This window comes from Neodiprion virginianus, chromosome 6, assembly GCF_021901495.1.
Source record: "Neodiprion virginianus isolate iyNeoVirg1 chromosome 6, iyNeoVirg1.1, whole genome shotgun sequence".
Taxonomy (NCBI): Eukaryota; Metazoa; Arthropoda; class Insecta; order Hymenoptera; family Diprionidae; genus Neodiprion; species Neodiprion virginianus.
In genome coordinates, this window is record NC_060882.1 from 1,304,406 (window position 1) to 1,317,095 (window position 12,690).

Below are 12,690 nucleotides of genomic sequence, written 5' to 3' on the forward strand. Positions count from 1 at the left end.
TTACTGAGAAGATTTCACCAAAATTCAATTATCCCCTCGTGCTTTACGCCCTGTGCATCAACAGAATTACCAATATCTTTTAAGAGCCTGAAACACTTGGAGAGTGCGGAAATCATTGTGGTATAGTCGGATCATAATCGCCGTTGAGATGGTCAGCTTAAACTTGTGGATTCCACTGGAGTTGGCTAACTTGTTCCGTGGCCAATTACCACGTTCGCATTCTTCGGAGTCTATAAGAGAACGAGAGAGAGCATCGGTTGTACCGTTCCATTCGAGAGAATGTAATTTAAACTTCGATTGTCGAAGGGTCTTTCTTCAAAATATTACACAAGCCGGTAGGGCCTGGTAATTATTCAACGACGAATCCATTCAGCGAGATTCCCTTTTCGTTCCTTCTTTGGTTAGGATATCTGCTCGCTTGAATTTTTCAACGTCGAATTAACAGCTGGTACCATCGATCCAGCACTGTGTCTTACGACTGCTTTCAACAAGGATGTTTGCGAAATAACCAAATTCGTGAATTAGCATTTGCGCTCAATTATTCGAGAATTAAGAATACAAAAGTGATTCTCAAACTGTCCGGTGTCTGCAGTTTCCAATAACCATAGTAATCTTCTCTCCTGTTTTTTTTTCTCTTTGACCTCGCTTGTCGCATTCGGCCGCTGTAGTCACTCTTAGCGTTCGTCATTAAGCAGATTGCACGATCAATGACCGGGTCCGCTGGCGATCTTTGGTGTGATTTCGGAATCGGGCTAAGCAGATGGGACCCACTGCCGACCTCTGTTCACTCAAAGGCGGATCGTTCCGGAATAATATACACGTTTGATTCGGACTAATTGTCGTCTCCGTGCTGGTATCAGCCGGCGTAAAGTAGACGGCTGTGCTATCGCGATATGGAATTTGCGATGGTCTGCACTGGCTTTCATTCAACGCGGCCATCAAGTGAGGCCAGAATTTGCGCAAGTCTTTCCGGTATGTCAGAACGGTTAATCGAAATGTTGACAGTGAACCGCGTGATTCTTGCAGCACGTCGTGCGCACTTTGTCATTATACGATACATAGTATACTCATCGGGCGCATGATTTTATTATTCAAGGATAAAATTACAATCGCTTTCAGACTTGAAATTGTTTACGTCAACTGTTTTTGCAGTTTGGTCTCCGGCTGCACTTCGGTCGACACAACAAGCTGGCAAGCCTAAAGCGATCGAGCATCTCTGCCGCCGCGATTTGGTGTATAGTCCTACATAGCGGTGACCGTTTTGTCGCTATGCGTCGTCGCTCGTTTGCTTGCTTCAAACTGACACGCACGTACTACAAATTCGGCCTGCAGCCAGCCATGCGGTACCGGAACATGCATAGGTATATGTGTAACACTCGATAAACCAGACTTCTGCGCAGCAGACTGATCCCAGCGAGTCCAAGGCTGGACAAAAATTAACTACATTGAGGACGACCCGCGATCTTTCCTCGACGTCATATCTATCCTCCGAATTATCGCGTCCGTGAAGCGATACGGGATCAGCGATATTAACGTACTCGATTTTTTGCAATCGGTGCGATTCCGTCGCGGCGTCGAACGATCGAGTAAAGAATCGTGATCCGCTCTCACATTCCGTCTGAAAAGACAGCGGGGTAACTCGAGACCATCGCCGACACAAAGACGGGGTCGAACATCTAGCCTTGTCAGGATTATTAGAAATTATAAGAATGATGTCAGGACGACGTCATTGCCTCCATATAAGTCAGGTCTGTTCGCCACCTGAGCTCTGGAGCGTGTCAAATATGTGGAACAGTTGCTATTGCCATGGGTGATGACTTTGCTTCTCGACCGTTGCCCATCATTGGAGGCTTACCTCATCCCTGGGCGCAGCAACGTTTCTAGACGGGCGACGCCCGAGCCTTCGATCCCGATCCACTTATCCTTATTGTCTGCCAAAGACGCATGATCGCAATTGTAATGACTCGGCACCCGATCGCGTAACGCTTGGATCGAAAACGAAGGATATCGTATGTCGATATTCGATCGGGGTAATAATGTCTTTGTACCAAGGTACTTTTCTCATTCTCCTTGGACTAACGTGATCGTTTCGACTTTTTAGGTTTCCGCAGGCCAACACATGCAGCTCACCGGCGACCTGAAACCCGGTGTGTCCGTAGCGGCACAGCAGGGAATGTACTTCAACCAACAACAGGCCCAGAATCAATCCGGACCCGCCGGTTCCCAGAGCGATACCTACTGCTCGGTATCTCAGTCGCAGACCATCAATTTCACGCAGCAAAGTCTCAGGCAAAGGGCTGCCGCTACCGGGGGAGTTTCACAACCTGGAGGTGCCGCTGGGGCGAGAGGTCATCCTCAGCAGGTACCACCCGGTCAGGTTGATCATCAACACGCGAAACTCCTCCAACAGCAGCAAATGCTGCGCGCACAGCAGGTGAGTCGGATTCATCGAAGTTCTACAATGTTTTTTTTCGAGTCTTTGTTGTCGTTGTTCTGGATACCGATTTGAATCACGTGAAGATATCGAGCGAGTTCTCGCTGCTTGATGATGTCGTTGCGACGTTTTGTCACGGTGAGACCTTAAGGTGAATAATAATTTGGTCAACGCACCGGAACGCATATAAGCGTTGAAACGAGCTGCATCCATCCGGAACCTTGAGTTATCCGGGCAGGAGCCAGCGCAGCAACAGGTATCCGTGATTCTTTGCAAGTTTTCTCTATCCCGGTGAAAGCACCTTGAGAAAGAGCAGAAAATTCTTTGAGGAGGAACGGAGCAACAAAGAAACAAGGAGAAAGTGGGAAGAGCAATGAAAGAAATTGGAATAAAAAAGTTGTATTCTTCTTCGTCTGCTTCTTCTTCTTCTTCTTCTTCTTCTTCTCGGCTTTGCTTTCTTCCGTTAGATCTATGCCAGACTTGCCGCCAGCTCGTTCCCTCCTCCCGAAAAAAGACAATGTTATTATTGTTACGGATACTTGACCACCTAATGCTGCATCAGCACCCGTTTAATCGTCGGGCTTGTCACGTTTCTTACGAATGTTTACCCAATCCCGCGGTCTCCTCGTCGATCTCCTACAGCCAAGACTCATCGCCCGTCAACGCTTGCGAAACGATGATTCACGCGCTGTTTTGCCTACATTATCTCCGCAATGAAAAGCTCCGCGTACACGTACACGTACGTCGCACTGTCGCTATGTTGCTCCAATTACTAATTGGACGTTTCACGCTATTCGGAATTGGTTAGTCATCTTCGTGCCAGATCCTCTCATAATCGCTGCATTCGACGAAGCTGCTCAATTCATCATCAACTCCAATCTACAACACGCCCGCCCGTATCCCGAGGATCGTTTGAACACCGAGCTCATCATCATGCGATGGCTGGCTGTACAACTCAGTCTGGAGTTGGCGAAATTCTCATCCGTTTTGAGAGCCGTTTTCCAAGTTTTGAACGTGCCAACAACACATTCGGCAAAGATCGCTACGGTACTACCGGCTTAAACCATACCCTGCGGCTTAAGGCGGTAGGTGTTACCTTCCTACTTGCGACATGCCGCAATCTCGGGGCGTTCCGGGCTTAACCGCGGCTTGATTCCCCTCCTGTCGGGTTCAACCGTTAGACCGGCTACGAGAATTAGTTTTCTTCTCGCGGTGAACGAATTTGCAACACTGGGAAGTCACGGTATCTCGCAACAGCGCCGAGAGGATGCCTTGAAAACGGTTTGCGACGTCAATCTTCACGCCGCGCCACCTACGGTGGGACTACTACTGACAACCGTTACTGACTCCACAAAAACAAGCTCGAGACGTCGGAAACTCACTGACAATCTCACAACCCCTGCGTCAATCCACAGTCTATCCGTAATTCACTATTATGTATGTTTCAGGTGATGCAACAACAGCACATGGCCGGTGGAATGGGCGGCGTTAGGCCTCCACCCCCGGAGTACAAGGCAGCTCAGGCCCAGATGATGCACGCCGGCATCGGGATGGGTGGTCAGGCGAGGTTTCCCACTGCAGGACCTATGCGAAGAGTAGCTCAGCAGCCAATGCCTCCATCGGGTAAGCATAGAGATTCGTTTTGAACCGATTACTAGCTTCCAGCGATGAGAAACAAGACGCTATATTCCGGTCGGTCAGGGCTTGTTACATCACAGTTAGAACAGCGAAAACTATAAGTGGTTTCGTATGTAATCGAATTCGAAAGGCCGTGATTTTCGACTGGCAAAGACAACTGGTCACTCCTTTGGTACGAGACAAAACTCGAAATGTTGAAATTTATCCAGAGTAAGAGTCTTCGGTAAGTTCTTTTCGGTAGAACAAGCTCGCGAATCACTAAAATATCAGGCCTGGGCCGTCTCGTCCCGCACACAGCGTGTTCAGAGAGTCGATCATTCGTTCTTTAAATATAGAGCTTGAGGCTTGAGGGAAGCCACTTGGAAGCGCGTGTCAGACTCCGAGAGTCTCGGGTGGTATTGTCCTTTTTGTCATTCGTGAGTACTGAATTTAACTTTTCTCGTTGGTAGCCCGTAAAAGCCGGTAAAAACTTTTGGCTCGGTTGTAATTCCGGTCCGGTGACCAAAGGGAGCTCGTCGCGACGCCCGGCGTCCGTGCGCCAACCTACACTGAAATTTTTAATCCTGCCGGCACGGTGCGGAGCTCCTCCACTCTGCCGTGTATCCAGAGCAATGTGGCCACCGCCGGGCTTTCGACGCACTCAAAATAATGAGAACCCGGCAGCCGCGGTACGTAGGTAGGTAGGTAGGTAGGTAGGGTATGGATTTTTCGATCACCACCGCCACCACCGAGTCCGGCCATAATTTAAACCCCTCGGCCACTTGCCGTTGATCAATCGGCGGCGAGCAGCCTGGGAGGACCCAACGCCTCCAGCGATAGACCATGGGGTTGATGCGAATTTCGCGGAGAATATTCCAAGCACTCCGAACAACTTGGAACGAAGCACGTCGACCGTTTATATCCGACAAAGTGCCTCTAGGTACACCACCTACCCACCGGATGTGGGAGTCGGCGTCAACGTCACTGGTTTGCGAACTAACCCTGCGGCACCGGGCAGTCCCGGTAGCCACCGTCTTATCGATCGGATAGCGAGCCTATATCGTGACCTCTCGCCATCGCTGGTCTCGGACGAATTGATGCTGCCCATGGCCGCATGGGTATGGCTCCTCCTCCACCTCCTCCTCCTCCTCCTCGTCCTTCTCCTTCTCCTCCTCTACAAGACGAAGTACTACTCCGGTTCTTTTTTGCATCATGTGTCAGCAGGCCCGATGATGAGGCCGCAAATGGCTCAGCAGCAACAGCAGCAGGCTCTCCACGCCGCCGGAGGAAACATGTACATGGGCGGCGGAGGCATGGCCTCCATAAGCAGCATGCACCAGATGCACCAACGGCTCGGTTACCCCAGGACGAACAATCAGCGGCCGCCGAACGTAAGCGTCGGTCCTTCCGACGGTCTCGGGAACAGCATCGCTGGTCGCGGAGCGCAGCCAGAATGGCGACACATCCTGCAGATGCACCAGCAGCAGGGTTTCCAGGCACAAATGCGACCCCAATTCAATCAGCAGGGTCACCAAGGTGGGAACTCACTTTCCCGATCAAACTCGCGTCAAGCGCATACCGAGGCTTATATTCATGGCTTTACGTATCTTTTTCTATCTCATTTTTCAGCCGGCTTCGGAATGGGCGGTGCTGGTGGAATGCAGATGAGTGCTGCTCAGATGCAGCATCAGCAGCTAATCAGGTCGCAGAGCGGAGGTATGGCCGGTGGTGGCATGCCAAACAGCACTCAGATGCAGCAAATACTGTCTCAGCAGCACCAGCAGCAGAGTCTCGCGATGCAGCAAAGCAACAACCAAATGTCCGTACAGATGCAGATGTCCCAGTCGACCTCTGTGAATTCCGTCAGCAGTGCCGGCACAGGTACGGTTTTTCAATTTAATTCGATAACAATTCGTCGATTCACCACATTTTTCACATGCCATTTTACCGAAATGGTTAGCGGCAGGATGCAAGAAACTGCGGCTTGACGGTTTGTACGGAATGGTCGTGAATTGTATTTTTTAGGCTCTCCTCTGCACCCGCATCAACAGTACGGTTCTGGTAGTCCGGGAGTGCGGAGCTTGCCTCAGCAGCAGCAGCAACAGCAGCAACCACCGCAACAGCAACAGCAATCCCAGCCTCCTCCGGCGCCTCAGGACTCATCCGTTGCAACGGATTTCAGTCTCGAATTCCTTGAGAATCTTCCCACGGGAGACACATCCAATTTTAGTGCCCAAGAACTCCTCAATTCTCTAGATTCCACGGCCGGGTTTCAAGGTTTCAACCTTGATATTTTGTAAGGACACCGACGGCATTGTCGCTCTTTTTTGAGTCCTGCTGAAAAGTATTAATTTAAATTGCGAAACTCGAACCTTAAATGGCCGATCGTCGCCCTCTGGTCGTCGGTAAGAGCGTCCCTCCTTGAGGCCGCGGAAATGGCTTTTACGTGGCAGACGTTTATCCTGCTGAGACGGCGCGACGCGGGCAGCGAAAATTGCCTGAAAAATAGTCAGAAGCGGAAAGGTAATCAGGTCTGGAATCTCTATGCCGGATCGATCGATCTCTGGGGAGGAATGGAAGAAGACAGCCGCGGGTGATTCTTTACCTCGAAATCCGTTTGTTGCCAATCTTTATCTCGACCTCCGTTCTCCCATTTTCACTCTTTATATCTTTAAGAATGTATTATTATTATTATTATTATTTTTATACCGAGCCATTCGAAAAATTGAACGAAATCGGACGAATAATGAAAATCCGTCGGACGTTGTAATCTCTGTAGAAAAACGTGTAGTTTGTCGTTATACATATTAGATAATATTGTTACGAATCTCAAACCGCGAGGACTGGGAACAGTTCGTTTTCGCACGTTATAGTAGCGCCGAACTCCGATTTCTCGGAATCCCTTTATTAGTCTTATTTAATTCTTTTCCATTCGAATCCTAGTTATCTTAGATTCGAAAATCGCTAGGTGTGACGATGGAGTTGAAACGATAATAAAACTAATGAATACATATTTATGTGTGTATACACACACGCTCACGCATACAAGTCGTTTCTAGGTTTTAAAAACTTATTCGCCGAAACGTCGTTTCAGTCTCGAACACCGCGTCGCCTACGTCCATGTTATTGATTTTGGTTTCACCTGCCATTTACCCCATTGGCAAGTACAGTTTTGCATATATTTTTGCAACTTCTCTGTTTAACTCGCACCGACCCTCGTGCAATCGGTTGCGTAATTGTTGATAACAGTGGACAATGGTTTGATATAAATTCATCTCGATTCGATGACATCCGGGATGCGAGGACACGGAACGGAAGTCCAAAGTATTCGTAATAAACCAGCGTCAATGGTTTACATTTGCCTTCTGTAGTTGATTAGATTTTTGTTTTTATCCCATGTTTACCTAGGTTTGTCCCATCGTACATATTAACTATCGTATTTTAGTCTAATTGAAGATCTCTAGCGAGATAATAATAACAATAATAATAATAACAATACCAATAATAATAATAACAACAATAATAATACTAATACTAATAATAATAATGATAATAATAACAACAATAATGGAATAAGGACGGAATTTGTAGACTGTGCAGAAGATAGACAAAGAGGTGCGCGAATATATACATACGTTTCTTACACTTCCTTTTCTATAATAAGTTATTATTTCAGTGTAAATATATGTTTCTTAGTTTATCACAACATACGGTTTATACTATAGATATTTCTACCTTAATGTTATTACTTACTATTATTACTATATTATTATTTTTATTTTTGTTTCCCCAACAATACTTTTCCTTTTTTACGTCGCGCTGTGAATCTATCAATCGAAGTTTCGTGCACGTTACGTTAGACGTACGTGTTACCAGATTAGGTGGTTGGTTTAAGGCAAGCACACGCATGCTTATACATTCGAATATTGATGAGAGTGCACAAAATGAAGAAAGCAAAATATTAATCCTATTACTCGTATTTTTACTCTCTTATTTAAGTACTCGAAATACCCGTATTTAATTTCCCTACTTTAGTTATGTTTTTCGCAACCAGAAGTTTACATATCCGTAATTTTACCTGAAACCTTGGCATCAAAATGCCATATTTATTGCGTCACTTCGCAAACGTTTCATCTACTACACAGTCTACCCACAAATATTGAATAATAGTTATAATGATAATAATAATAATATCCATAATAATCATAACCATAATAATATTAATAATATTAATAGTAGCAGTAGTAACAACAACAATAATAATAATTATTATCATAAATAAACAAATCGTCATATATACAACATGTGTTACTTAACCAAATCAATTTTACTACTAAGTAAAACAAAGTACTCCGATTCATCTTGTCCGACGGTATTCGATAAGCTTTCAAATGCAATTGCGATGGCAAAACAGTGTTAATTGATAAACCATGTTTATGACGTGTGAAAGGTTTGAAGAGGAAAAAACTTCACTAGTTCATTTGGGAGGATCGAGGGCGAGATGTAGTTACAGAAGATTGGGGTAAGCAACAACCTGGTGTATAAATAATATTCGATGTGTTGATAGCGTAAATTCCCGAACGAAGTGAAAGCAAGTTAACAATTAAAAGAAAGTCAATTATAACTATTCTTGGGAAGAAAAAAAAACATTAACAACAACAAATCTGGTGATTTTTGGCTAGAATTATATTAGCCAATTATTATCGACATTAAATTGTAGGCTGCTTCTATGACATAAGTAACCCCCTCCTAAAAACGTGAAAAAAAATATTACTAGGTGAATAAGATATGAAAACTTTCATTGTACATACACATAGATATATTATATACTTTAGCGAAATTTGAGAAAAAAAAAAAAAAAAAGTGGTAAAAACTCAAGATAAAATTTATAATAATAAGATAAATTAATAACTAAGGATCGTACGTTATAGATTCAACTATTATTACTATTATTTTACTCTTATTACTATTATTGTCATTATTATCATTGATATGTATTATAAAGTGACGCGTGTAGCGCATGTCTCGGCGATAAAGTGCATTTGACGATTGATGTTTTTATTAAGTTTAGATCGAATGCACTATGTCGCTAGACAAAATGGCACACAGCTGTTCGCAATTAAAATAGACTCCTGATGAACTCAATGGAATTAAACGGTCAGCTATATACGCATGTAGTTAATTTTTCGTCTTCGAGATTCAATATTTTAATTTAATTCAGCTTATGATTCCTTTATTCTTTCTTGATTCATCAGACTTCTTTATGATTGCAGGTTTAAGTTGCAAACTGAACATATTTTAAAATCATTTATAGACACGTTTTCGAATTGAATAATTTACCTCGAAGGCGACTGCCTGAGTTTACTCTTCTTCCGTGATTAAATAATAGCTGCACTGTTGATTAAAGTTGAGTGAGACGATCTGCGAGTGGTTATAATCTTCCAAATAGTGATACATTCCATAGTTGAAAGGATCTAAAGAACCCATTGAGATTCGATTAACGAAGAAAAAAAAATTTACGTCTTTTAAAAAAGTGTCAGTGCAGAAAACCCATACTTTTCAAAATTGTACGCGAAAAATGAGAGAACAAAATAAATTTATCAGCCGTTCACGCCGACTAATATAACAAGCCTATTTGGAAAATTTATTAATTGAAATTGCGTTTTCTATTGCCAAAAACTGAATCCAGAAACTTATTTTCAAAAAATAAAGGAACAATGTATGGAAAAAACATGTACATTGAAAAATGAAAAATGGCCAGAAAAATTGATCATGATCATGTTTCATTTTCAATGTTTTTCTTTGTTTTTTTTTTCTTTTCTTCTTTTTTTATCTAAGAATATCTTATTATAATTATCACTATTGTTATTATCATTATTATTATTATTACCATATCTATTATCATTATTAAAATTATTATTATTTCGTTTTCTTCAACGTCTCATTTGACAAAACTAGTAAATTTTGTCTATGTAGAATATTGGGGCCATAAAACATAATCTAAAAGGAGACAGGTGCTCTGATTCTCACGTCAATAATATAATATGTATAAATCAAAATATGTCGTCACATACATATATAGGTAAATATCGGTTTGATTATATATTTTTTCTGTTTCTTTTTTTTTTTTTTTTTTTTTTTTTACATTCGGTCTCGTTGGATTGTTTCTCGAACATTGCATATAAAACAACGTTAACAAAATATATATATAAATGAAACACTCCAGGGACCAACGCAAGGAAGGGCACGTGTTTGCGAATCGCTGCTGATAAATGTCATCGTATATTGTTAACTCGTTATTTCACATATATAAAAAAGAAAAGAAGAATAGAACAAAATCAATTCAGATCTGATTGTTGACGGGATCATTCGATAGTAGAAAATATAAACGTTGAAAATGAAGAATTACGACCGCGATCGGACGTGTTTGTAATTATTTATAATATTTATAATTTTATATAATCTACTTCATACTGGGCATTTGAATATAGAATAGAGAATGTGTTGAACCTTGGATTTGTTATAAATAAATGCGTCGAGTTCCTCCCGCACATAATTTCATTTCATTTAAAGAAAAAAGGTAACAAATTTTTGCCCTTTTTGTTTTTGCCACCAATTTTTCTTCATTTTCATCTTTACCACGCAGTAACTTAATAACATGTCTTCACCAATATACGTACACGAAAGTTGAGTTAATATTGTCTCGCGTTTCTCATCGAACTTTTCGCAAATCATTCATAATAGTCGCAAAGGAAACCAAGTCTACCAAAAATCATTGCAGGATAATGTCAAATGCAAGTCGCGAAAAAAAAAAAAAACTTAGTCGCGGCTGAACGTAATCTTGATAATAATATATTCGCTGGTTTTGCCGAGTATAAAGCGACGGGTGTGCAAAATCGCGGATGTCGCCGATTCGCAGGGTAGCGAGTGGGTTTCGGGGCTGGCTTGCGTGGAAGGGTGAAAATAAATGGGTGAAGATTGCGGCATTGCGGCGGCTATGCCGAGTTCAGATGGTTCCCGGAAGTCTGCGTCGAGATAGTGACTACGGCTACTTTATGCGGAGGTCGACGCACCCGAAAACGTCGCGTTTCGGTTCAATACATCCGGTCTCGTTGCTTACGCGTTAAGAAACGTTTTCGGCACGGAATTGCTTTCGGTCTGGCTGCTAGCCGTGACTTCGTTCCTCGATTGCCAATTTTTCGTCACCAATTTAGTAACAATCTGATCGAATTCGCGTATTATTTGAAAATTTTCAACGATCGTAGCGTCTTCGGGGAGCGGAATTGAGTCGAAAACCAGTTTCTTCTTGCCGCTGGTTTCGTGCCTAGGCTCGTCACACGGATCACGGCAGCTACCGGCGGTTCTGGTCCGTGGGGTTGAGGGTGGGATCAATATCACGTCGAGGGAGAAACTGACCTGAAAATAGGAGGGGGGAGGGCGTCGCGTGGCTGCCGGGGGCAGAAGGCGAGCGAATTGAAGCCACCGCGAGGGATTAAGCGTCGCGGAGTCCGCAAAATGTCAGAACCAGTCCCTTTGTCTGCAGGGACTGTCCCCGAGCTTGCGCCATTTCAATTCTCGGCTCTTGGTCAAGCGACGTTCGTACACCTGCAAATTCGCAATGCGGTTGACGGGCGCGTCGCGTCGCGGCGTCGGTCAGATTTACCTGAAAGATAAAAAAAAAAAAAAAACAGGAAGCAACAGTCATTTTTCGTATCACGTACATACATTCTGGTGGTTGGAACTGCCGCAGGTTTAAGAACTTTATTTCTCAAGCAGCAATTATTCACAAAGGTAATCGCAACGTGACTGCAGGAATCTGCATACTTTTGCCATCTCTCAATGTTCACGGATACTTACCGCTCACTTTTCGTTTGCTCGTGTAATCGGATCACGCTCGTTGATTCCTGCTTGCGGGCGAAAAGCATAATTCATAAACCGCACCGCCGTTTTCGTATTTGTACCGTGAAGTCAATTACTCTTCGTCCGGTTAATCGCATCATGATACATTATTCAACATTCCTTTGATACTTGGTTACTTTTTTCCTAACAATAATGCCCAAATGATTATACCTCGGCTTACTAAGCGCGACTCGCGTGAGACGCTTTTACCTTTTACCGTCAGTATCGTTGCGGTTCGTTACGGACACACCGCAACTTATTACAACGTTTTTATTTTAATTCATGCTCGTATAAACTCGCAGCCTAATGCGGTAATAACGCCTTACAACGCGATGAAAAATTTGCCCCGAATCTCAGATTCGAAAGTAATTGAAAAAAATGATCGCTCATCGATTTATCCCTTTTTTTCTGCATTGGTGATCCTGTTGTTATATTATACCGACTAAAAATGCCACGCGTGATGCGTCTGTTTGTTCATTCATTGAAATTAAATAAAAGCCTCTCCACCGTTGTTGACTGTTTTATATTCGTATGCGATTCGATTACTGAAAGTAAATAAAAAAACAAGAAATAAAATTGTGTTTCACCTCTTCTGATATGAATGATATGATATCTCTTTAAAAAAAAATGGTTGAATAAAGATGGGCAAACGTCCCCTTAGCGTTACCAAGGAAGACCAAGAAGTTAGTTTCATAAAAATTGCTGTCTTACTATTAATATTTTGTTTATTAATTTTATTC

At 43.2% G+C, this 12,690-nt stretch overlaps 1 protein-coding gene across 11 annotated transcripts in view; it reads left to right on the forward strand.

The window, feature by feature from the left end:
* LOC124308237 (neurogenic protein mastermind-like) overlaps positions 1–8,962 on the forward strand; it is a 125,818-nt gene extending 116,856 nt beyond the window's left edge. For all 11 annotated transcript variants that reach the window (XM_046770763.1, XM_046770764.1, XM_046770765.1 and 8 more), the window contains 5 exons: positions 2,102–2,434; positions 3,883–4,057; positions 5,276–5,587; positions 5,681–5,932; positions 6,077–8,962. In XM_046770763.1, coding sequence (XP_046626719.1) covers positions 2,102–2,434; positions 3,883–4,057; positions 5,276–5,587; positions 5,681–5,932; positions 6,077–6,351 — 1,347 coding nt within the window. In that variant the 3' untranslated portion in view covers positions 6,352–8,962. The remainder of the gene's footprint in view (positions 1–2,101; positions 2,435–3,882; positions 4,058–5,275; positions 5,588–5,680; positions 5,933–6,076) is intronic.
* Positions 8,963–12,690: the final 3,728 nt, after the last annotated feature.